The 23,121-nt window shown below is 56.6% G+C and overlaps 11 protein-coding genes across 11 annotated transcripts; 5 read left to right on the top strand and 6 right to left on the bottom strand.

The window, feature by feature from the left end:
• Positions 1-283: 283 nt before the first annotated feature.
• Positions 284-1,865, top strand: B0T15DRAFT_484840 (uncharacterized protein; the record flags this gene model as incomplete). The annotated part of the gene is made up of 4 exons (XM_062866249.1): positions 284-325; positions 913-1,245; positions 1,309-1,427; positions 1,550-1,865. 4 exons carry the CDS (start codon positions 284-286, stop codon positions 1,863-1,865), a joined length of 810 nt encoding a protein of 269 aa, XP_062720901.1.
• Positions 1,866-2,367: 502 nt separating this feature from the next.
• B0T15DRAFT_531399 (Mss4-like protein) lies at positions 2,368-3,530 on the top strand. The gene is made up of 2 exons (XM_062869247.1): positions 2,368-2,929; positions 2,999-3,530. The coding sequence occupies exons 1-2, from the start codon at positions 2,807-2,809 to the stop codon at positions 3,389-3,391; spliced, it is 516 nt and encodes a 171-aa protein (XP_062720902.1). The 5' UTR covers positions 2,368-2,806; the 3' UTR covers positions 3,392-3,530.
• Positions 3,531-3,870: 340 nt separating this feature from the next.
• B0T15DRAFT_567174 (uncharacterized protein) lies at positions 3,871-4,681 on the top strand (the record flags this gene model as incomplete). Its single annotated transcript, XM_062870718.1, has 1 exon — positions 3,871-4,681. Exon 1 carries the CDS (start codon positions 3,956-3,958, stop codon positions 4,679-4,681), a length of 726 nt encoding a protein of 241 aa, XP_062720903.1. The 5' UTR covers positions 3,871-3,955.
• A 391-nt stretch (positions 4,682-5,072) lies between these two features.
• Positions 5,073-6,308, bottom strand: B0T15DRAFT_502281 (acyl-CoA N-acyltransferase). Its single transcript, XM_062867426.1, has one exon. The coding sequence runs from the start codon at positions 5,876-5,878 to the stop codon at positions 5,363-5,365; it is 516 nt and encodes a 171-aa protein (XP_062720904.1). The 5' UTR covers positions 5,879-6,308; the 3' UTR covers positions 5,073-5,362.
• A 167-nt stretch (positions 6,309-6,475) lies between these two features.
• B0T15DRAFT_531403 (transmembrane amino acid transporter protein-domain-containing protein) lies at positions 6,476-8,383 on the bottom strand. The gene has a single exon (XM_062869248.1). The coding sequence runs from the start codon at positions 8,263-8,265 to the stop codon at positions 6,493-6,495; it is 1,773 nt and encodes a 590-aa protein (XP_062720905.1). The 5' UTR covers positions 8,266-8,383; the 3' UTR covers positions 6,476-6,492.
• A 162-nt stretch (positions 8,384-8,545) lies between these two features.
• On the bottom strand, positions 8,546-10,010 carry B0T15DRAFT_398590 (kinase-like domain-containing protein; the record flags this gene model as incomplete). Its single annotated transcript, XM_062864961.1, has 5 exons — positions 8,546-8,700; positions 8,770-8,897; positions 8,945-9,347; positions 9,401-9,729; positions 9,826-10,010. The coding sequence occupies 5 exons, from the start codon at positions 10,008-10,010 to the stop codon at positions 8,546-8,548; spliced, it is 1,200 nt and encodes a 399-aa protein (XP_062720906.1).
• A 465-nt stretch (positions 10,011-10,475) lies between these two features.
• On the top strand, positions 10,476-12,004 carry B0T15DRAFT_398508 (L-Aspartase-like protein; the record flags this gene model as incomplete). The annotated part of the gene is made up of 2 exons (XM_062864957.1): positions 10,476-11,468; positions 11,534-12,004. 2 exons carry the CDS (start codon positions 10,476-10,478, stop codon positions 12,002-12,004), a joined length of 1,464 nt encoding a protein of 487 aa, XP_062720907.1.
• Positions 12,005-13,387: 1,383 nt separating this feature from the next.
• B0T15DRAFT_531415 (NifU-like N terminal domain-containing protein) lies at positions 13,388-14,909 on the bottom strand. Its single transcript, XM_062869249.1, has 5 exons — positions 14,590-14,909; positions 14,435-14,514; positions 14,278-14,372; positions 13,927-14,017; positions 13,388-13,870 (listed from the first exon to the last, which is right to left on the bottom strand). The coding sequence occupies exons 1-5, from the start codon at positions 14,729-14,731 to the stop codon at positions 13,724-13,726; spliced, it is 555 nt and encodes a 184-aa protein (XP_062720908.1). The 5' UTR covers positions 14,732-14,909; the 3' UTR covers positions 13,388-13,723.
• A 696-nt stretch (positions 14,910-15,605) lies between these two features.
• B0T15DRAFT_396363 (uncharacterized protein) lies at positions 15,606-18,128 on the top strand (the record flags this gene model as incomplete). The annotated part of the gene is made up of 4 exons (XM_062864833.1): positions 15,606-15,633; positions 15,689-15,756; positions 15,810-17,938; positions 17,990-18,128. The coding sequence occupies 4 exons, from the start codon at positions 15,606-15,608 to the stop codon at positions 18,126-18,128; spliced, it is 2,364 nt and encodes a 787-aa protein (XP_062720909.1).
• Positions 18,129-18,554: 426 nt separating this feature from the next.
• Positions 18,555-19,599, bottom strand: B0T15DRAFT_484849 (mitotic spindle checkpoint component MAD2; the record flags this gene model as incomplete). Its single annotated transcript, XM_062866250.1, has 5 exons — positions 18,555-18,680; positions 18,737-19,015; positions 19,130-19,343; positions 19,401-19,426; positions 19,510-19,599. The coding sequence occupies 5 exons, from the start codon at positions 19,597-19,599 to the stop codon at positions 18,555-18,557; spliced, it is 735 nt and encodes a 244-aa protein (XP_062720910.1).
• A 567-nt stretch (positions 19,600-20,166) lies between these two features.
• Positions 20,167-21,652, bottom strand: B0T15DRAFT_493313 (uncharacterized protein; the record flags this gene model as incomplete). Its single annotated transcript, XM_062866936.1, has 2 exons — positions 20,167-20,849; positions 20,914-21,652. The coding sequence occupies 2 exons, from the start codon at positions 21,650-21,652 to the stop codon at positions 20,167-20,169; spliced, it is 1,422 nt and encodes a 473-aa protein (XP_062720911.1).
• Between the last annotated feature and the right edge of the window lie 1,469 nt (positions 21,653-23,121).

The following is a 23,121-nucleotide window of genomic DNA, read 5'->3' on the forward strand; positions in this document are numbered from 1 at the left end:
ATGGGGGGAAGGAGGAGGTTGTTGACTATTACTGGAGAGGAGAGTAGGGTTGCGACGCCGGCGTTGTGTGAGGAGGATGCAGAGAGAGGATGGACATTGGCGCCGAGGCGGTGGTTTTGAAGGGGACCGAGCACTGAAACCACACACGACCTAAACATCATCGTCATTAACGGAAGGTATATAAGCAGGGCGGAAAGAGTATATCCAGCCCGGAGTGTCCGAGGTCCTGGCGAGTGGTGTGACCTCACATTGTGCGGTGGACTTCCCTGAGATGTGGCCCGCCATGCAGAAATCGTACCAAGTGTGCGGTTGGGTAAAGGTTTGGGTAGGTACATTGTGAGATCTGGCTCGAAACAGGCTGCTTATGGCGCCCACACGAGTCCTTTTGCTTACCTACCTTAGTTACCTATCTATACTAACATTATAACGCCGAGGACCAGTACACGTATCATCGATGTGGAGGGACGGGACCCTGTCCTGTGCGGGCGGCGTATTTAGGTAGGTATCGGTAACGTAATACTAATAACCTGGCCCTCAGTCCTTGTGCAGCCAACAACACACAAGCGTTGTTGTGTCACCGACTTTCTGAATTTCATCTATCCTTTATCACTTCAATCCTACCCTTCTTTTATCTACTGCCGGGTGCCAGTCACCAAAATCTGCTCATAAGGCACCGAGAGTTCCACCATTTCCACATCTCGGAGGAAACGTCTACGCTGATATTTTCTTCCATGGTGGCCCATATGGATTGTTCATCCCCTTCCCCCGCTTCGCCTGCAACTCTTGATGGAGGTCCTCAGACATCAACACAGCCGGTTAGCAGCCAGGGATGGCCTTCGTTTTCTTCCCTTTCAACTCACTTTTGGTCGCGTTTTGAAGCCATTTTCCTACACGAAAACCCCCTGGCTTCAGCGCATCGCCCCCGAAATTCTCCGTCCGGATTTCACCTGGCCGCTCCAACGCCTCGGTGACCGTCCCCTCGCTAGCCGGATCACCCCGTGCCCTCCTCCTCTTGCACCGGGCTTATTATTATGGCTCCGCATCATCGGTCGATGTCACGCTTTCCTCCAAGACTTCTCCCGCTACTACTGTGCGTGGTTCGGGTTCCCGCACAACCACGCCATGTCAGCGCTGCCATTCGGCTTGCTCCTTAAGTGGTCGGATGGGACGTCACTGGACGAGGTCAACGCCACACGCGCGGTCCGCGCAGCGGGAATTCCGGCACCCAAGGTCATTAGCTGCGGCGTACACCCGGAGAAGCCCTAGGCGCCCGTGTCCATCCTGATGACCCGTTTGCCCGGACTGGAGCTGGGCGACGTGCAGGATTTTCTCGAGGAGGAGGAGAAGGAGACAGTCGAGCGTGAGCTCGGCGTGATCCTGGAGATTATGCGCTCTTGGCCGAATCCCGTGGGGCCGAAACAGGATCTGTAGCATCTCAGGGGGCGCTATCCGTAGCGTGCGCGTGCCGAACCACAAGGTCGGGCCGTGCGACTCGGAAGAGGAATTCACGAAGTATCGCCTGAGCATCGCGTCGTCACACTCGTTCAAGACGAAGGAGGAGTTTGACCGGACACTCGCTGCAAGGGCGGAAGATGGAGGAACTCAAGCACACGATTGTGTTTTCGCACGGCGACTTTTACATGCACAAGATCCTGGTGCATGAGGGGCATGTGTCCGGGTTGATTGACTGGGAGACGGCGGGCTGGTATCCCGAATACTGGGAGTTTACGACGCCGCTACGGTGGGCTTCGCTGCTTCATGAGTGGAGAGGGATGCTGCTACGTCTAGGCGGTGATAAGTATGCCAGGGAGCTCGAGGCGGAGCAGGCTATTGGGAAGCTGACTGTTGACTCCTGGATCTGGTAGCGCGCAGGATCAGTCCAGCGTTGGACGCCCAATGGTACATGCATTGTCAATGAGTCTTCAGTTTCAGACTACACAAGCCCTAGTGCATTCTGCCAGCGGACTGTAACATATAAGATAGGTTGCCTTCGCTATACTATCGACAAGCGACGCCCAGAGAGAGCCGACATGGTCACGACGGCCTATATCGATCTCCTGCGACCCCTGACGCGCCCCGGTACGAGAACCTCTATGCAAACGGCAGGGAGGAGCCGAAGGAGAGCGACTGGTAATGGATGTACTGCTTACTACTGGGCACGAACAGAATAAACGAGCAGGTAGAGGATTCTGGGTTCTTGCTTCCCTAGATGTGTGGAGTCCCACCTAACGGCGAACGGGAGTGTGAGCTTGTCTATATGCGCCTAATGAAGTCATGGTATGCTCTTGCTTACCTAATCGCTCATCTGCGGCCAGTTTTACCTTGTATGCCGATGGATGGATCATGAGGTAGGTACAAGAACGAATCAACCATCTTATGCGGGAGTCAGGAATGCTGACCACCTTCGCTGATTTACACCACCCAATCGCTTGAAAAGAGTCGCCCTACCACAACACAGTGAGGACAGTGCAGCGGAACACTCCCATTGGCTTTATTAGTAAGGGGCTTCATCCCGGAGTCCTCCGGGGTCGGATTGGTAGACTCGGAGTTCTCCGACCCAGAAATTCCGACCACAGCTACGTACAGAACATTCGAGTCTGGAATGTCAGCGGTCTTTCAGTTTCACCAAATATGTTTGTATAAAAGCAAGTAGTCATATTCATACTTCCTCACAGGCGTTCCAACGTGCTTCTCACCATAAATGGTAGTGGTACTGACTGTTCCCCTGGGCCCCATCCTACCAACAATCTACGACCGTGTTTCTGGCTTTTTTTTATCATAGATTCGAGAGTACCCTACGCACATCATGGCTGCCACTGCCGACATATCAAAATCATACATCCCGCTCGCCGGCTGCGCGAGCGATGGCTGGTCCACCGAAGACGAAGCCACCGCCACATGTTTCTGCGGCGCCGTGCAACTAGCCTTTGTAAGTTCGGAGTGGTCGTCTAAGATAAAAAGCCCTTACTGACCCCGTCTATTACTATTTTATTACCAGCCAACCCAAGGCCCAGGCCTCGTCAACACCTTCGTGTGCAACTGCACCGACTGCCGGAAGATTACGGCGTCCATGTTCGCCTCCAACTTCACCGTGGCCGACACCCATCTAAGACACGTGCGCGGGCGCGAGAACCTCAGGATCTTCGCCCAGTCGCAGACCATCGCCTCGGGCCACCTCATGACCAACTACTTCTGCGCCACGTGCGGCACGCTCATGTACCGCGTCGGCGCGGCCTTCCCGGGCCGCAGCATCCTCCGCCTCGGCACTGTCGACGATTTTGCTCTGCACGAGACCAAGCTCCGCCCGCGGGTAGAGCAGTTTACCAAGGACCGGGTTGCTTGGTTCGCCGGCGTGGAGGGCGCTCGGGAGTTTGAGGGTATGTCTAGCTGAGGTCAGGAGGTATGGGGTGCCTAGAGTTTGAGGGCTGCGGACGGAAAAGTTCTATTCTAAGTTGTGTTGGATGTACATACAATACAATACCTACACACAGGAGTACAGGATATGATATACACAATCAAACATACAATTCAACACTGGCTGGCTTTGTTAGCGGGAGATTTGTGGGCTTGTTTTAGTCCTAAGTTCACACACGTAGGTACGTACTATAGTTGAACTACTACTAGTAGTTACCTTACATAGTGATGACCACGGACGTCTGCATATTACGTACATGTGTACTGCAAAATATACGACCACTACTAAATATGTAACGTGTTCATTACATCTAAGCCCGATCTGTCAGAGAACTCGTAAGTTACCTGCAGCTATTTCCGCGCGATGAAACCTAACCCCTTTTCTCCGAGACCAAGTGGACTCTGTGGAGTGCCGTGGTCTCACGAGTGACTAGAGCAAGGAAAAGACTAGGCAAACCGCCTTTCTCCTGAACATGTAGTCGTACGGAGAGTATGGTGCGGTGAAAGTATTCTATAGATTAATTATCCCAGACTTCTCAAGATGTCCAGATCTTGTACCGTTTGCCTGAAGTCGCCCCCTGAGGTGACTCTGAAAAAATGCGCCAAGTGCTCGGTCACACCCTACTGCTCTCGCGACTGCCAGAAGGCCGACTGGAAGGCCCACAAGAAGACATGCGGCAAGGGCAGTGTTCCGTTGCCGACGGCTGACACGGCCCTCTCGCCGCCCAAAGGGGTCGAGCAGCCCATCGCAATACCCTTCACCCGCCTCAACGAAGGCACTTGGCTGCACGACCGCCCCGAGGAGGACGTCTACCGCCTCCTCATAGACGCCTACCGCCTGCGCGTGGAGGACGACTACACGTTTGACGGTGACGTCGACGACGACAGCCTCTATGGAGGGGCCTCCAGCGGATTGGCAGGCTTCCGGCGCTTCCTTCACCTCGCCAGGCAGAGGGAGGATCTCCTTCCGCCATGGTGGAGTGACGAGAAGCGGCGGGAGTGCGAGGCGTTCGGCATGGCTTCGTCCGGGCACTTCCAGGACCTGCGCTGTGCGGTGGAGAAGGGCGACATCATCGAGCACTACGGCGACCCGCGCTTCCCAATGCAGCTGCGCATGTTTGCCGAGGCCGTCTACGGCCGTGGTCCGGGAGGCCAGGATGGGACGCTGATGAGACAGATGATGGTGGCTATGGAACAAGGGACTGCAGGGCCGTTTGCCTCGTTCGCGACGATGGACATGCGCACGGGATCGTTTAGCGGTGTATAGCCAAGAATAGGTACCTTGGCTGTGCAACATTGTACAGTGCTATTCGCTCGTCTCGGCAAGGTTAGATCAGACTCGGATGCCGAAATGAATCGAAGGAAGGAAGAAGAAGGACGTCAAGGTTCATTAAGGGGACCACGTTGTCACTTCTTCCGTCTTGTTGCTGCGAAGCTCCAAACTTGCGAGCGGTTGTCTTGGCTCGTCTGCACGTCCCGACTTGTCAAGACCATTGATCTGTAGTGCAGACTACCATAGCTGAGCTGCTGTCTTTGGTCCACGGTCCCCATAGGAAACCGCCCTTCAATCAGCGTGAGAGTCTGGGGTTGGTTCTACTGTGGCAAGTGCATACAACCGGCCCGAGATACAGACTGTAATAGAGCAACGTAATGGCTTGGTATAACCGTGGCTAGATCATGGTATCGGTGATACCACATTCTTTTTCGTCTTTTTCTCGTTCTGCTTTCTCCTTCTCCTTTCTTCTTCCTCTTTTTTTTTTTTTTTGATTATATCACGGAAGAGTGAGCAGAATTACCTTAACCATCGTTTTACATTACAAGGTACGGCAGCGGAACAGACCTCGCTTCACCAGACTCGGGAGACCGCGATGTCATCCTTAGCTAAGCCATCCAGAATCCCACAACACTTCCGAAACCTGTATCATGAACCACCAACGATCCCAACCACCTACGTCTCTCGGCGCACAAGGTATGTCGCCTCCTCCCCATAACCGCGCAGTTTCTCCCGCATCACCTCATCCACTTGGCCCGGATCAGGGGCCTCAAAGCCAAACCTCTTCCAAAACAACACCGTCCCATACACCGAAATAAGACACACAGTATCGTACCCCAACCCCCTCGCAACATCCAACACCCTCCCAACCGCGTCCCTCGCAGCTCCCCTCCCCCGAAAAGCAGGCAAGATCGCCAAGTCATGCAAATAATACTGATCCGCGTCCGGCGGGATCTCGCCCAGCTGGCTATTCAAAGCCGGCGGCTTGCCCCGGCGGATGGGGAAGGACATCACGTAGCCTCCTATCTCCCCCCTCCTGCTGTCGCTACACAGCACGAAGCAGCCGGTGGGGAAGAGGCGCAGGCGCTCGCGGAAGACGGTTTCGCTCTCGGGGAGCGCGTGGTGGATCTCGTTTGCTATGCGCATTACCGAGGGGAGGTCGGAGGGGCGCATTTGGCGCCAGGTGGACATTGTTACATTTCTTTTTATAGTCTCGTTGTTGTTTTCTGATGGCGGTGCTTTCGAAAAGGCGGGTGCTGATGGTGTCGAAAGTGTAGTCTAGAGTCTTGGAGTCTAGAGTCTAGACCTGCTGGCTTGATGATGCGGGTGCAGGTGAGTCGATTTCCTTGATCGGTATTCGGTAGGTGTCTAGACTTCACTGAGAACGGTTCAGCCGAGGATTGTGAGAGCCGGGCGCAGGATTGGGAGGAGAGGCTTCTGTTTGACTACTACTAATCGTGATGCGGAGTACCTGTCTCCACTTAATCACGCAAGGGAACCGGTCTACTGTGATAAGGGTCCAGAGGTTGCTCTGAAAGCAACTCCGGTCATGTCACGGACATCTCGTCGGGATGGGCTAACCATAGAACGGGCCGTGAAGAAAGCGAGAACGAACGTTGCAGCATCCCGATAACTGAACAGTCTCATTCTAACCAGTGCTATGCCCCTTTCTCTCTTCCCTAATGTAGTAGGTAGTTTTTACCCAACCTCTAGTAAAACCCAGTAACTCCAAAGTCCAACCCCCTAATAAGCCCAATCGTCTGATCCGCGTAAATGCATCAAGGCCCAAAAAAAAAAAAAAAAATTCACAAAAAGCTCTGCTTGACCGTAACAGCGGTGGTGTAAACCATGCCAACAACTCCAAGAACCATCATCACCAGATCGCCCGCTCTAACCGAGCCCTTGCTCGCCACCCCTCTATAATGCAAATACGCAGGATAGATATACACCAGCGGCACGCACGCGACACTGCCGATCAGCGCGACAAAGCGGTCCAAATTCCCGGCGCCCGCAGCCGACACCAGGCCGCAGAAGACAACGACGGCGAAGCGGAAGGCGTTCTTGACCCACTTGATGCGCAGGCTGCGCTTGCCGGAGCGGCGGTGGCCAAAGATGCGGCCCTCGACGATGCGCAGGGCGGGGAACAGCTGCACGGGGGTGCCGACCAGGATGGCGACGGCGTACAGCAGCTGCACCGCGTTGACGAGCGGGCTGGTCTGCGGGAAGTTGTTGATGATCTCGATCTGGGTGCGCTCGCCGAAGGTGGCGTAGCACAGCGCGCCGACCGAGGTGAAGACGACGGTGATGATGAGCATCACGAGCCCGAGTAAAGGTTCGAAGTGGTGCGGCTGCGCCATGGACGACTGGATCGGCAGGACCAGGCCGATGCCCTCGAAGGTGAAGATGGCGGCGCCGATGGTGAGTGTGTACATGGACGGGTTGAAGGCCACGACGGTTGGGTCGACGCCGCGCGACGAGAGCGACGTCGACGTGAACCAGTAGATGTAGGCCACGCCGACGAGGATGCACGCGTCCGCGAGCAGGGCCACGGGGCCCAGCTTGGAGATGTTGCGGATCCAGGAGAGCGGGACGAGGAAGATCAGCTGTATGGCGATCAGGCCGGCGGTCGTGAAGGGGCTCGGGCCGGCGGTGACGGCGTCGAAGAAGGTGGCCAGGTTCTCGGCCACGAAGACGATGCCCGCGCAGACGAAGCCCAGCTGCGAAAGCGCGATGGAGAAGAGGATGAGGTTGCGCATCCTCGGCCCGGCGACTGCGTGTCCGATTTCGCCGTAGCCACCGCTGTAGTGCAGCTTGCACTGCAGCAGCAGGTGGAAGGCGACCATGGTGATGGCCGACACGGCCAGCATGGTGACGGTGGAGAAGAGGATTCCGCCGTTGCTGAAGGCTTTGGGCAGGAACATGATGCCCGTGCCGATGAAGGCTTTCATCAGCGTGAAGAAGGTTTTGAGCGTGCCGGCTCTGGCCGAGGGCGCGGCCCGGGCAGAGCTGATCCGGTGGTGGTGTCGGAGCAGGGGCCTCTGTTCGGCAGCTTCCTCGTCTGCTCCCCCCTCTTCTTCTTCGGTAATGGCCTCCTCATCCGTGTCCACAAGGTCCTCGCCAGCGAAGCTCCCGTACAGGTCGAGGAACTCGACGAAATTCCTGGTGATGGGCAGGCGGCGGGCCAGAAAATCGTCGCCGTGCCGCTGGCGAAGGAATGCGCGGCGGAACCCGCCCGGGGCAAGCTGGTCGCCGACCGACATGGCGGGGGCGACGTCGTCGTCCTGGCGGAATTCCCTTGGCGAGTGGAACGTTGCTGCGCGCCGGTGCATCTGCGCGCGGGCTGCCGCGTCCAGCTTGAAGAGGTCCCGGTGCATGTCGCCCCCCTGCAGCTTCAACGAGTCCTTGGGCGGCCGAGGCTCCTGCTCCGATCCCGAGCCCGACGCCGAAGAAGCGGAGCCATCTCCGGCGCCGGGCGTCGGCGGATGCAGCTCGGCCGTGTACCCGGAGGGAAGATGCTCGGCCACTACCTGGGCCTGGGCTTCGATGGAGCCTCGTAATAACGGCGCGCTGTCGGACATGGCGGGCGGGCACGAAGGGTGTGGTCAATCATCAGGCTTGACCGCTGGAAAGTTTCGGTGTGGTAACTGGTTGAATGGGCAACAAAAGCGGCGGCGTTGTTCGATTTGTCTCCAAAATGATGTCACTCACCAATGAGGTTAGCGCTGGAACACGCCAAGGCCGCCGGTAGTGTACGGAAGCCAGCTTCTTATTCGCATGGAAAATGAGATTCAGTCCCGATACGTGCGTACCTACACTGATTCTTACTATATGCATCCCATGAATGTTGACCTTCGCCATTTACTGTAGCATTCCCAGCGCCTGCTCCGCCGAGATGCGCGTCTCTGGCTGGAACCGCATCAGCCCCTGAATAATGGGCAGAAGGCGTCGCAAGCTCGTGTCCTTGACTCGCGTCCTGAATTTTGCCTCTAGCTTCGACGGCCCTTGCCACTGACCTGTAGCAGTTTTATGTTGAGCGAGCCCAATCTATGCATTGTGGATGGAAGGGGGAACCATGATCTTACGTAGTAAGTCCTTTCCAGCGTTATGTCTCCGTGCTTCCCACTGACGTCGCCAGGCCACTGGCAAGTCCTCCACAAAATGTATCATCTGCGCTACCACAACGTCTACATCCCCAAGAGACTGGAAGGGCCTAGCACCGAACACTAGGGTGTATATCTGTGCGGTTTTATTGGACACACAGCCTTCGCATCTTGGTCCATGGCTCCTGTATGAAAGGGGTGTCTTGCCAAGCATCCCGCTCGCCAGAGGTCGACCCTGTAGTCAAACCTCCCGGTAAATATTCTTTCGGGCACCTCCAATCCAGGCGGTTCGGCAAGCTGGTGGTGTTCGGCGCCGTGAGCGAATGCCTCGCCGAAATCAATGAGACGGACATCCTCCTTGTCCTCATCAATCCACATGTCCCAGCCAGCCTTTTGAACCAGTTGCTGAGGCATGGAACGGTGGTGCGGCTTCCGGTCGCAGCGAACAAGTTGCTCAGTGACTGGGGCACCAATGACCTCAAACATCTCTTTGGCCGACAACTTTCGGAGCTTGTGAGCAGTGAAAACTAAGTTTGCTCCACTGATATATGCCTGAATCACTGTCCGCACGATTATTCTTTTAGCGTAGGAATGCTGCAAGAAGAAAACGAACCCCCGTGCGCATAGCCCGCTCTGTGCATAGCTGCAAGGGCTCGTAAGAGCTGCCCCGTGATTTTCAGGATAGTCGCGGGTTTGAGGTGGCCTTCTTCGTCCGGCTCTTCATCGTCCCGGTAGTCACTGACCACGTGGTCAACCGTAGGCCCGAGGAGTTCGAAGACGAGATATGCATGTGTCCCGTCAGGTCCCTGATGAACGAAGGAGTCGAGTAGCTGGACGACGTGTCCTACACCAGCGTCCTTCAACTTCCTAAGAACGGTCAACTCTCGAGAGGACTCGGTGCTCGTGGCTGTCACAATTTTTAGGGAAACCCATCGTTTGAGTCTGTGAGGGAGCCACGCAACGTCAGTACACCCCCCGAACTGTTTCTTGCGTACAAGGTATAAGTACAACTACAGCTTGCCAGCAGCAGGTACATACGATTGGTCGATTGCGAGCCAGACAGTCGAGAAGCCGCCGTAGCCCAGCTTATGGTACACTTTGTAACGGCCGGATTTGAATATGTCGCCAAGCTTGCCGGGATGAAAGCCACCTGGGCGGTAGCGACTCATTCTCTCCTGGGTGTAGAGAAGATCCGATTGCACGAACTGGTCGAGATCGTCCATGGCGGAGAACAATCGATGGAATTGAGAAAGACGCTGGCGAGAGACGATGACAAGGTTTGGCCCAGGCTTTCCAGTTTGGTGCCATGGGCGACTTACACGCAGCACAGTGTAAACTGCTCGCTGTTAGCACCGTTCACTTTTCTATAACTGTTCCCTTACTTGCCCAGGAGAAAGTCGGCTCCGAGTGCTTCCCACCTGGCTTATCGAACTATATAGGTCCCGCATGACTAGATGCTCAATGCCGAGTATCTTAGGGATTTAATCCTAGGTGGTAAGTAATGCGCCCAAACTACGGAATACTGTAGGCAAGAGATATTTGGTGTTGAGTCATCTGTCGATAACAAGCCGAATCGCTGCAATCGCACGTGGCATGCATCCGACTCCACCCATATTTTGCAATGAATCACACAGCAACAGAGCTCCGATCTTGCACCGACAACTGGAACAACACAATCCTCGACAAACATGGCTCCCACCACGGCACCCGCCCTCCTCTGGGGTGGCCGCTTCACCGGTACGATCAATCACATAGACCGAGTTCATGTATTTCTCGAGCTAACCGCAAGCTTCTCATGGCCAGGCGCAATCGACGATCTGATGTTCCAGTTCAACGAGTCGCTCTCGTTCGACAAGGTCCTCTACAAGGCCGACATCCAGGGCTCCATCACCTGGGCCAAGGCGCTGCGCAAGCTCGACATCCTGTCGGACGAAGAACTTGACAAGATCGTGTCGGGCCTGAAGCAGGTGGAGAAGGAGTGGGAGGAGGGCAAGTTCGTCATCGACGCCAAGTCGGACGAGGACATCCACACGGCCAACGAGCGCCGCCTCGGCGAGTTGATCGGCTCGGCCGCGGGCAAGCTGCACACAGGCCGCTCGCGGAATGAACAGGTCGGCGTCGACATGCGCCTCTGGGCTGGCGAACAGCTGACCGACATCGCTGGGGCACTGAAGGACCTCCTCTCGGTCAGCGCGTCGAGGGCAAGGGAGGCGCTGCCCATCCTGATGCCGGGGTACACACACTTGCAGCGCGCCCAGCCCGTGCGCTTCTCGCATTGGCTCCTGTCGCATGCGACGTTCCTGAAGGGCGATCTGGAGCGCCTCCAAGGCGTGCAGGAGCGTGTCTCGGCCTGTCCGCTGGGCGTGGGCGCCCTCGCCGGCAATCCCTTCGGCATTGACCGCGAGTTCATGGCCAGGGAGCTGGGCTTCCGCTCGGTGCACCCCAACAGCTTGTGCGCCGTGGCCGACAGGGACTTCGTCGTGGAGATCCTGCAGTGGGCGAGCCTCCTGATGGCCCACCTCAGCCGCCTCGCCGAGGACTTGATCCTCTTCTCGACGGCCGAGTTTGGCTTCGTGCAGGTTGCTGATGCCTACAGCACGGGCAGCAGTCTGATGCCGCAGAAGAAGAACCCCGACAGCCTGGAGCTGATCAGGGGCAAAGCTGGACGGGTCATGGGACAGGTATGCTCCACTCCCGGTCGGCCCCCCCCAACGTATCGCGCAACTGATACTCACAACGATGGTAGGCGTCCGGCTTCCTCGCTTCGCTCAAGAGCCTCCCCACCTCCTACAACAAGGACCTACAAGAATCAGTCGAGCCGATGATCGACTGCATCAAGACGGTCTCCAACTGCGTGCGCATCACCCAGGGCGTGCTGGCCACGCTCAAGATCAACGGCGACAAGATGAAGGCCGCCCTGACGGACGACATGCTCGCCACGGACGTGGCCGACTACCTCGTCCGCAAGGGCGTGCCGTTCCGGCAGACGCACCACATTGCCGGCGCCATCGTGCGCAGGGCCGAGGAGGCGGGCGTGTCCATCTCGGCGCTGCCGCTCCAGGACCTGAAGGACATCTCGCCGCTCTTCGAGGACGACGTGGCCCAGGTGTTTGATTTCGAGAAGAGCGTCGAGCGGAGGTCCACGATTGGCGGCACAAGCAAGAGTTCGGTACTGGCGCAGATCGATGCGATCGAGGCTTATGTGGCGAAGAATTAGGGGTTCGCGCCGCAGGACGGGGCCTCGGATGCACCTCAGGCGTCTGCGGAACAGTGGTTGCAGCTGACGCATCGTGAATCGAGGGACGGCCGGTCGTGCTAGATAGCGGATAAAGAGCAGATATACATAAAAAAGGGAATGGCCCACGCCGCTCTGAGAGGACAAAAAGAGCTCAATTCACTCGATATCCGTGCCCATGACGAAATCTAAAACGAAGGCGACTGTGCAAGGCTCTAAGCTGGCGGTGGCAGGTCAGGGTACTAGTAGTGGTCAATTATCGGCAGGCAGTTGCTCAGGGTTAGTACCTACCTAGGTGGTTAGCGTCAGCTCTGACGCGTCGACCAGACGTGCCTTGGCCGGGGTCGTAGTCAGGATCCCGGCTAGAGGTTAGGATCACTGATTAGGATCAGGGTCTTGGGGAGAGGGGGGACGGGGGAAGGGCGTTGTGTGACATCTCTTGTGTTGTTGATTTATCGCCTTCGATATTGTTGATATCTTTCGCCAAGTCCCTGGGAAAAAGTCTGTATGGTCCCTGCTGACGTCTAACGTTATAGCCACCTAGTATGGAAGAACGAGTCTAGGGATTGGACAGTGTCATTCCTTGGAGTCGCGGCGCTACCTTATCAGCTTCAGGCGTGAGGTGGCCAGTTGACACCCATGGAAGACGGGGGAACGAACTGGGTACACTAGAGCAGTATAACAGGCCTGAGGCAGCAGGACTACTAGGGCTCGAGGAGGCAAATGAAACAGCGAACAAATGCTAGAACTAAATACTTGACAAAGAGACGCTGCATACACAGTACAGTGTTACGATGATCTGCTCGGTTGCTGGGTGGAACAGTCAAGTTTCAACCGGGCGCCTTCTCGATGAAAATGGATGAAAGCAGCAACACCTCAGGGTGTCAGGGCGTGGCAAGTGCAGGCAATCGGACACCCAGCTTCCAGACACCGAGGCCTCTCGGGACCTCACAGACCATTGCGAACTTGAACCCTGAAGGTAGATCACTACCAGCTGGGCTCCCATTCACTCGCTGCCGTCACTGTGGGCTTCTCGGTCAATTGAACCATGGCATCAAATAGCACCTTTGGCATTGCTGCAAAGCTGCTAGGCTACTTGGGCCTGGTCCAAGAAACTGCGTCTCTTGACACTGGGTGCAGCAGTGGTGGTTTGATCACTGCCTTTTGGCAGACTAGTACTCATCAAAGCACTACCAGCGACGGGATCATGATCAAACATGCTACCCCTTCAGTTTGCATTTCCAAGATAACACGAACGTATCTAAGAGGAACCATTCTGGATAGGTAAGGTAGTTATCTCTGTGTCTATCAGCACTCGGAAGGCGGTAAAGGCTCAGAGAGTTAGTCACTTGACACAAAACAAGACTCAATCGTAGTGGAACATGTTGAAACTGCTCAGCGGGCCCGGGTGAGGATAATGCCCCAGTTCAATCTGACATTTACAACGGCTCCATGGTATCATAGTACATTTCTGTCCACCCCCTCTCGCAAAACGAGTGCTTCTCATCAGAAAAGGAGAGAGCAAAAAGCCAAAACCACAACTCCGCTATGCTCCGCTTGTACTTGATACAAAGCATCAACTCCATCCAGCCCAGAAAGGAAGGAGAGTACGGTGGACTGCAACTGTCCCTCCACCATAGACTCTCGAATAACCTATGGCTTCATAAGCCCCATCAGCCTCTCCGGCCTTCTCGTGACGACTCATGCGGTCGCCGCCTCCAGCTTTTGGCCAGTCCCTGCGAGGTTGGTTGGCTTAACGTTTGGGTTTTTCTTGTAATAGTTGTTGATGGCCGACTTGATAGCATCCTCAGCAAGCATGCTGCAATGGAGCTTCACAGGCGGCAGGCACTGATTTAAACGGTCAGAAAGGTTATCGGTACCTCTGGCGGGGAAAGTGAACATACCAACTCCTTCGCGATCTCAGTATTCTTGACCTTCGCGGCCTGTTCAAGGGTCATGCCCCGCACGAGCTCTGTAAGATAACTAGATGAGGCACTGTACAAGGTTAGCATGCTAGAACATGCATCGAGGGTAGAATATCATAGGGCAGGTTGGGGTGCCCAAGGCCCATGGCGGACCGACAGCAGCAACAGAAGCCGGGGTGACCCGAGGCCTCGTCAAAAGCCAAGTCATCTCCGCGATGGGCCTCCTTCGTTTCAAAGTCCACATCCCGTCCCCCGCGGAGGTCCGCGGACAACCCCGCCACCATTTCAAACCTGCAAAGCCACGACAAGCAGAGGAAAAGATCATCTTACATTGCAGAGCCGCATCCAAAAGTCTTGAATCGAACATCGCTGATGACTTGCGTCTCGGGGTCGACCTTGATATGGAGCCGCATAACATCGCCACACTGTCGGCATCAATGTATTAGCCCTCGTTCGGCAACTCGAAGGGCGGAAGAGAAATACGCACAGCCGGCGCGCCCACCAATCCTTCACCAACCGACTTATCCGACTTGTCTAGGGTTCCGACGTTCCGGGGACGAGCATAGTCTGTTGCGGAACAGCGTTAGCCAAACCGGAATCCCAAAGCGACAGCAGTACGAAAGGACAGGATGGGAGACGCACGATCGAGGACTTTCTCGTGGTAATGCCGCCTCTGTGGTTGCGCGACCCGCGGCGCAATCTGTCGGCTCAACGGGGCGGCGATTGGACGAACCGAGGTCGCCAGAGCCCTGGTAGAAACGGCGCGGACTGTTCTCGAGAACATATTCGCTGTCGCAGTGGTCTGCCGTGGTGATGGGTATTGAAAGCCGTGGATGTCGTGATGTCGGAGTGCAGTTTGGATACCAATATTAAACTGTGAAGCGTTGCTTTGTGTTTGCGAATGGAGGAAGAAACGGGTCGCCTAATAAAAGTTCCTGGGGATGCGGGACTTGGAACTCTATGACCGAAGGGGCGATTTCCGGCACTGGACCTGGCCCGTGCTCCTTAACAGAAGTGGGTCACTTCCAAGGCTAAATTCTGTTCGCTTTGTTAGGGACGAAAGGGCCAATGCATGCTGCAGCATCGGCCTTGGCGGGTGGACGTCATTCCGAGGTCGGCATATCCGGACAGTGGAGCATCGAAATGTCCGCATCCGCGGAGATAAGATCATCTGATAACGGAAAGCCGAGCTGAGATCTCGTAACACAATCCTCTCCACAAATCAGCCATGAGGTTACGGGTGGTATCTAGCTCGGAGAAACGAACTGGACATGGCAACTTCCAGAATCTTTGTCCGACCACACGAAGTGCGTAACGCCACGAGGAGATGCGATCGTTGATCGCTATCGATATGCGAAGTATGAATGCCATTCCGCTCACGATGGCAATGCGAGAAATTGCCTGACAGTTGGCCCGGACCGCTGGGGTTGCTGGCTGCCAACTCGGCCAGCTGCCACAAGTCTCTGCATGTGCCATCAATCGCGGGGCTGCGTTGTTGCCCCGCGTCTCAGCTTACCAGGCTACATCCACACGCGACCCCAGAGCTAAAGCTACCTAGTATTCCTACACTGTAACACCCAAGTAAGCTCGACTTGATTTTGACCTTCACACATCATCATCCTGCCGCCCAGGAGAATTCGGCACACAAGTTTTAAGACATGGCGTGTCCGCATGTTGCCGCAAGCAGTAGGCATTGTCACTCCGTCTCCCGTGCATTATTTCAACGCTGACTTCTCAACAGACCTCTCCAAGCCGACGTACGCAGATTCGGTGTATCGTGAGGACTGTACCCAATGCTTCGATTCCATCGTTCGTGTGGTCCCGATCTGTACTCCACTTACCGCTTCCGCTGACAGGAGCAGGATGACCGGGCTGGGCTGGATGTCTGCCTCAAGTGCTTCAACGGAGGGTGCGCAGGCGATCGCAACCATGCCAAGCTGCACAGCGCCGCCCGCAAGCACCCCCTCGTTGTCAACATCCGCCGCACCCGCAAGCAGGTCGCTCGAGACGAACCGCCACTGAAGATGACGAAGCTCGCCATCGCCGCCGAGACGGAAGCGGACCGGTACGACACGACGCTCACTGTCAAATGCCTCGACTGCGGGATCGACAACATCGACATGACCGACACCGCCATTGCTTCGACGGTGGAGAGCATCATGAGCGCAAACACGTTCTCGCGAAAAGAGGAGGTCAAGGCGTGGGAGCAGGAGCTGACCAGCTGCGAGCACATCCTCACGCTGCAGCAATACCCGCCACGGCAGATTGAGTCGCAGAACTTGGGGCACTGTTCCAAGTGCGAGCTGAACGAGAACCTCTGGCTCTGCTTACAATGCGGCAATCTCGGTTGCGGTCGAGCGCAGTTTGGAGGTGTGGGCGGGAATTCTCACGCGCTGGCACATTCCAAAGAATCCGGCCATGGCGTGGCCGTCAAGCTAGGGTCGATCACGCCCGAGGGAAATGCCGATGTATACTGCTACTCCTGCGACGAGGAGCGCGTCGACGAAGACCTCGGCACCCACCTAGCCAACTGGGGCATCATCCTGTCGGAGAGGCAAAAGACAGAGAAGAGCTTAACCGAGATGCAGATCGAACAGAACTTGCGCTGGGAGTTCTCCATGACGACTGAGGATGGAAAAGAGCTGACTCCGCTCTTCGGCCCTGGCTTGACGGGCCTCAAGAACCTGGGAAACAGCTGCTACCTGAACAGTATCCTCCAGTGTCTCTACGACATGCCATCCTTCCAACAACGCTATGGAGGCGGGGTCGAGTCACCACCTGACTCGTTGAACCCTGCTGAAGACCTGGAGACGCAACTGCTCAAAGTCGGGGACGGTTTACTCTCCGGCCGTTACTCCAAGCCAGACTCGGATGTGATTGTCTCGGAGCATACCCCCGAGACTCCCCACCAAAAGGGCCTCCAGCCCTCCATGTTCAAGCACCTGATCGGCCGTGGACATGCCGAGTTCTCTACCATGAATCAGCAGGATGCCTTTGAGCTCCTGCAGCATCTGATCAAGCTCATCAGCCGATCGAACCATCAGTCAAGCAGTGGCGATCCCACGCAGTCGATGCGTTTCCTGATGGAGCAGCGACTGCAGTGTCTGGGCTGCAAAAAGGTTCGCTACAGCAGCGTTGAGCAAGACAGCATCTTCATCGACGTGCCGCTCGAGAAGCTCCCTGCCGAGGAGGGCCAGTCGCCCAAGTACAGGCCGGTCGAGTTCAAGGAGTGTTTAGACCGCTTCACAGCGCCTGAGGTCGTCGAACTGACCTGCTCCGCATGCGGCAGCAAGGAAGGGTTCCAGAAGCGCCAATTGTTCAAGACTTTCCCCGAAGTCCTGGTCGTCAATGCGCGCAAAATGACGGTGGAGAACTGGGTCCCCATCAAGATCGACGTTCCCGTGCTGGTTCCGGATGAGCCCTTCCCTCTGGATCCATATCTCTCCAAGGGACAGCAGCCGGAGGAGGAGCTGTTGCCCGAGGAGGCCTCGCCGGCAAGCAATGTACCTGCATTTGCACCAAATCCCGAAGCTCTGGCGATGCTCGAGGCCATGGGATTCCCGAGAGTTCGTTGCGAGAAGGCCTTGCATGCTACGGGCAACAGCGATGCCAATGCGGCAATGGAGTGGTTGTTTGGCCACATGGATGATCCGGACATTGACACTCCCTTGGACCTGGGCGGTAGCGGCGCCTCCACGGAGTCAGCTGCTGCCGCTGCCGCCGCCGATCCCGTGAAGCTTGCGCAGCTGGAGTCAATGGGTCTCGGCGGGCCACGCGCAATCAAGGCGCTCAAGGAGACCAACGGGGATCTCGACAGGGCGGTTGAGTGGTTGTTCAGCCACCTGGATGACCCAGGCGAGTCCGAGGAGACTGTGAATGCCGGCGGCGAGGGGGAGAACAAGAGCGCGACCGAGTCAGGAAGCAGCACCCTCCCGGCGAACTTTCAGCTCCAATCCATTGTGTGCCATAAAGGGACCAGCATCCATACTGGGTAAGCAAGACACCCCGATGTCGATGTTGGTTAACTGACTGATTGTGCTAGGCATTACGTGGCTTTCATCCGCAAAAGGCTTGGCGACGAGATTTCGTGGGTGCTGTTCAACGACGAGAAGGTGGCCAAGGTGGTGGATGCGAACGAGATGAAGCAATTTGCCTACATCTACTTTTTCAAACGGGTTTAGGAGTCTGGGGCGGTCTGTCAGGGGTGTCGGAGCATGCCGCCGGAGGCACAACGGGGTTTGGGCAAGACGTACTCGTAAGGTATTGTACGTTCGTAGAGAAAAGCATGATGTGGAGCATTACCGGCGTGAGCTGTCCGATATAAACGGAACCAAAGATACCGACCCAGGTAGCCATAAACAACGCGCAAGTACCAGGTATGCTCACACAGCCGTCGACCTCCTTTCCCATATCCCGTAGTACCCTACAGAGTTACCCATGCCATCCAACTCCCTAACTCCCCCCAAACCTAACCTGTCCTAAATCACACATATAACACGCAGCTCGATTCTCCGAGCCCATCATATCGAAAACCGCCTTTCCCCTCCAGAATTCTTTTCTCAAGGAAAAGAAACACCAACAAACAAAAAGAAACGAAAAAAAGAGCTCTAGTCCGCCAGGCGATAACTGACCAGCGTGTCGACGCGGTGGCTGGCCGTGCTGAAGCCGCGCAGCTGCACGCGCTCGCCATTGACGATCTCCTTGGCGTCGCTGTCGCCCCACTCGACGGGCACCTCGCTCGACGCGTCGGCGTACACCAGCACGTTGAAGGTGCACCCCCCCCGTTGACGCCGCCCTGCAGCTGGGGAAGGAAGGTCACCGACGCCGTGATCTGCCGGAAGATGGCGGCGATCTCGGCCTGGATCTCGGCCTCGGTTTTTTCAACGGCGACAGCGGCGGGTTCGGGGGCTGTCTTGTTGTCCTTTGAGGAGGAGGAGTTTTCTTGGTTTTCTTCTTGTTGTTGTTGTGCTTGGTTTTCGTTGGCGTTGGTTGTTGCTACTTTGGAAGAAGATGATTTCGATTTGGAGGAGGACTTGGACGATTTGGATTGCTTCGCTAGGATTTGCACCTGGTATGGGGGAAAAGAGTGTGGGGTTAGCAAATACTAGTATATGTATGGTATCGCAAGCGCCCTAACGAATGCGGGAGGGAGGGAGAAAGAGAGAGAAACTAAGTGACATACGTCAAACTGCCAGCGCTCCACGTGCTCGCCCGTGTCCTTGTCGGTAATCACGATGACCAGCTTCTGCACCTTGCCGCCGACCATCCACTTGTCGAGCTGCGACATGATCTTCTTGATGTAGGCGCGCACCTGGTCGTCGGCCGACACCAGCATGTTGAGCCCATACTTCTTGACCGTCGTGAAGTCCTCGGCGGGGTAGACGCCCCGTTGGAAGCTGGTTGTCGCTCGTTAGATGGGGATCTCAGACAAGGCTATTATTTGATGAGCCTACAGAATTGTGTGAATCGAGTATTGGAACTGTATTGCCATGCAAGGTTGGTGGTGATTAGTAGCAATTCATCGTTGGCCCAGTGCGCCGTCGCAATGCCGCGGAGACTCACAAACTCGGCAACAAGCTTGGCGCTGCCCTTCAGCGACAGCTTGTGCACCTTGGACTTGTCCTTCTCTTTCTCTGGCGCTGCTGAAGCCATCTTCGTTGGCTGATCTCGATCTGTTCGGGTCGTAGGGCTGACTCTGGTGCGCGGTAGAGGCTCCCCGCACTTTGTTTACTTTTGCGCTTCCAAATCCAAGCGTTGTCCGGGCGGCGGAGGAACCAGAATGGCTACCTTTACGTAAGCAGGCGCACAGACGTCTTTTTATCGGTAATTCGGGTTTTCAACAACATCTGTATGCATCTAACCGGATATTTCACAGTTGTGACCATGAATTGCATCATACAGAGCAGGACCGCGGCAGTGTAGACAAGCAATTTCATCATCTCTACATTCTCCATTAGACGTTGATATCTAGGTACCTCGATATCTTTACTTGTCTAGCTGTATATGTACATCAACCACGGCCAGCAGAATGCCTCCCATGGCACGCAGTCCTTAAAACGCTATGCAGATACATGCCAATGCCAATGTCATCACCCTAGGAAAAGCAGGACCGTTGGAATACCGGTTGCTGTAATACTAGACAGCCGCCAGACCAACCCCGATGCGGACCAGGCGATCGTACTTTGAGTGTGGTCACGGCCCTCTCTGCTTAAGACCCCCCTAATAGCCACCAGACCTGCGATTCCTCGGAGGGTGGCTGATCCTCACGACCGTCTCACCCGACTGCTCAAAATCGACATAGCGCGGCCCCTCCGGGTGGCGGATGACGGGCGGCGTGCCCGGCGGCATGGGCCAGGCCATCTGGCCCGGGGAGAGGGCGGCACTGATGGCGCTGCCGGTGCCGATGCTGCTGACGCTTCCCCTGCTCACGTGGGCGTTGGCGGCGGTCACGATGCGCGGATCCGGGGGCTCTTGCGTGGGGCGCGAGGAGCGGACGGTCCCCGGAGACAGCATGCCGTTTGGTGAGACGGGCGAGACCGGGGACGGTGTGAACGCGCCCGTGCTGGCGGCCGAGTCGTTGGTGAAGACGGACACTCGGTTGCTGTCCCGCGTGGCTGCGGCCGCTGGGACGGCGAGGGGGTGTAAGTGGCCTGTTTGGCCCATGGGTGGGTGCGAGGTGAGACTGCGGCCGTATTGAGTGGGGGCAGCCGTGGCAGTCGCTCCCGGAGCCGGCGTCAACAGTGTCCTGCCCATCCCATCGCCGCCGGGCGTGTCCACGCGGTGGAAGCCGCCTGCTCCCCCGCCGCGGCTGCCGAAGGGGGCTAGCATTCGCTGCACTACAGGTGTCCTCCTAAACCTGTAGAGCAGGAAAGCCAGAAGGGCCAGGAGGAAGAGGAGGCCCACTGTCACAGGGGCCGGTTAGCAGAATGAAGGGTGCTGGTGCTGGTGTACAGGCTTACAACTCACCCACTATACCGGGTATTGCGCCTGGTGGTAGCCCACCGCCAGACGATCCCCCACCAGGGCCGGCGCTTCCGGCAGTTGGCCCCGGGATGCCAGTTGTTTCCCCCGCTCCACTGGTTGACGGCGACGGGGCGACCACAGATGGCAGGCCCGACTGGTGTCCGAAGTCATCCCCGTTTCCGGAAGCGCCCGTTGGGCTCAAGTTGACTCCTGTTGTGTGGTCGGACCCGGCAGAGTCGCCAACCTGGGTAGGGGTTGGGTTGGCCCCGTTTCCGTTCCCCGGGTTGTCCGGACTGCTCTCATTGGGCTGCACGACCACAGGGTCTACTGCCGTCGACTGCGCATCTGGCTTTCCGGTGTTAGTGGCCGGAGGTGGGGCCATTGGCGCCGAAGTCGTGGGCTGCGCGGTCGGAGAGGGAGCAGGAGCAGGAGCAGGTTGAGCTGAAGTTTGGGCGGTGGGCGTAGCAGCCGGCGGCGTAGCGGCTGGTTGTGTTGCGGCTGGTTGTGTTACGGGTGGTGGCGCGGCCTTGGTTGTCTGCGGCGCAGTCGTCCTGGACGTGCTCGTCTTGGACGTCGTCCTCGTTGTGCTCGTAGATGTTTGCCGCCTCGTCGTGGTTTGCCTGGTGTAGTGTCCACCACTAGGCCACTCACAGGCTGCTGGATACCAGTAACACCACCATGGCTTGTCGTCGGCTCTCCTTCGCAAGGATGCCTCTTCCCCAAAGTGCCTGATCCGCTCCATTCTTCCCATCGCAGAATACCCAAGAAGCGAGCTTATTATGGACCTGGAACCATCACCCTGAACTAGCAACCCGCAGCCCTCCCAGCAGCTTCGGTTCCAAGTCAATTAGCGAGAGACAGGTTCCAGGCCGGTTGCGCGAAGCGGAAAACGAGTGAACGGCGCGTGCGAAGGGAAATGCCCCCAACGGCGCAGGCGGGAAGGGGACATGGCCCTGGATAAGCAAGAGTGAGGGCGGGGGGTTCTAGCCCCCAAGCGAGGTGTGATTTTGGCTTCGGGCCCAAAAGTGACCGCGCCGCTTGGCTTGCATCGCTAGGCCGACTTCAGTGGGCATGTTCCATGCACGATGCCTGGCACTTGTCCCAACTCGGCGTTGCATGCGCGATGGTCAGATTTGCTGCTGAAAAAGCGCGAGTCAATGCGCGATAGCTTCCCGAATGCTACCTAGAGAGAGGGAGAGTCATGGGTGGTGGTGGTTCGGCCAGACCATGACACAAGATAGAGCTGAGAGATGCTGGAATATCATCGGCATGGGATGGATGGGTGGGCGCGAGCGAGACGGGGCAGATCATCTATCGCAGATTCTCGTCGTCTCTCCGGAAAATGGGGTGAAATGCGCCGGCGGCTTCTCGATCATGCGTGGGTGATTGCGATCTGCTACAGCCCTAGCAGTAGCAGCTGACCTGCACCTCTTCATCCACCAGCAGTATCGGCACATGCCGTAGCTTGAGGTAGCCATCAAAAACATTTCGCGGCATCGGATTCGAGAGCACTGCCTCACCACAACAGCAACGGTCGCGGATGCAGATGCTCGCGACTTGACGACCCGCCGAGTCGGTGGAAAAGCTTGGCTCCACCGGAGTGAGACAAAGTGCGGAAGCGGCGGACATCTGCACGTGGGATTCAGGGATTCCACCTGTGACCACAGTGACCACACCATTCCCCGCTCAACCCGAACCCTGAGTCCCAAGTAGCCGGGGTAGCCATAGGAACATCCTTCCTCTCTCCGGGATTCCAGTTGCAGATACTACTACTAGTAGTAGTAATCAAAGTTGTAGGATGATAGGCCGCAGAAAAGCGTATTGACGAGAGCGGATCCTCAGACAATCCGGGTATGCTGTCAAATATTTCACCATAGATGTCCGTGCGACTACTTAGTAGCCTGAGATTGCTGATACTCGGTTCCGGGATGATGACGGGGAGTCTCTCCAACGATGGCATTTGACGGCAACTGAACGGCTCGGGGGGGGCCGGAACCATGAGCTGCGGGCCGCCGGGAGGGCTTCCTACATTGATACTTGATAGTGCTTCCGAGAGAGCCATATATGTAGACAGGGTTACTCTCCCAGGTGTACCGGCTATCTGGACAGGCTTACATAAAGTGGCCTCCGTGGCATTGTTGCTAGCATATGCAGAAAGTTGGCGAGCCGCAATCTCTTAGCTTGACCATTTGACGGTCCGCAGTAGTTGCA

Source organism: Chaetomium strumarium (assembly GCF_033439665.1).
Source record: "Chaetomium strumarium strain CBS 333.67 chromosome Unknown B0T15scaffold_4, whole genome shotgun sequence".
NCBI classification, from domain to species: domain Eukaryota; kingdom Fungi; phylum Ascomycota; class Sordariomycetes; order Sordariales; family Chaetomiaceae; genus Chaetomium; species Chaetomium strumarium.

What these genes read in the sequence shown, in the direction of transcription:
- B0T15DRAFT_531403 (XM_062869248.1), bottom strand. Translation starts at nt 8,265, where the DNA reads ATGTCCGACAGCGCGCCGTTATTACGAGGCTCCATCGAAGCCCAGGCC.
- B0T15DRAFT_502281 (XM_062867426.1), bottom strand. Translation starts at nt 5,878, where the DNA reads ATGTCCACCTGGCGCCAAATGCGCCCCTCCGACCTCCCCTCGGTAATG.
- B0T15DRAFT_531415 (XM_062869249.1), bottom strand. Translation starts at nt 14,731, where the DNA reads ATGTTCTCGAGAACAGTCCGCGCCGTTTCTACCAGGGCTCTGGCGACC. An exon ending in GATTGGTGGGCGCGCCGGCT is followed by an intron (nt 14,373 to 14,434) that starts GTGCGTATTTCT and finishes TGATGCCGACAG; the next exon opens with TGTGGCGATGTTATGCGGCT. An exon ending in TTTGGATGCGGCTCTGCAAT is followed by an intron (nt 14,018 to 14,277) that starts GTAAGATGATCT and finishes AACCTTGTACAG; the next exon opens with TGCCTCATCTAGTTATCTTA.
- B0T15DRAFT_531399 (XM_062869247.1), top strand. Translation starts at nt 2,807, where the DNA reads ATGGCTGCCACTGCCGACATATCAAAATCATACATCCCGCTCGCCGGC. An exon ending in GCGCCGTGCAACTAGCCTTT is followed by an intron (nt 2,930 to 2,998) that starts GTAAGTTCGGAG and finishes TTTTATTACCAG; the next exon opens with CCAACCCAAGGCCCAGGCCT.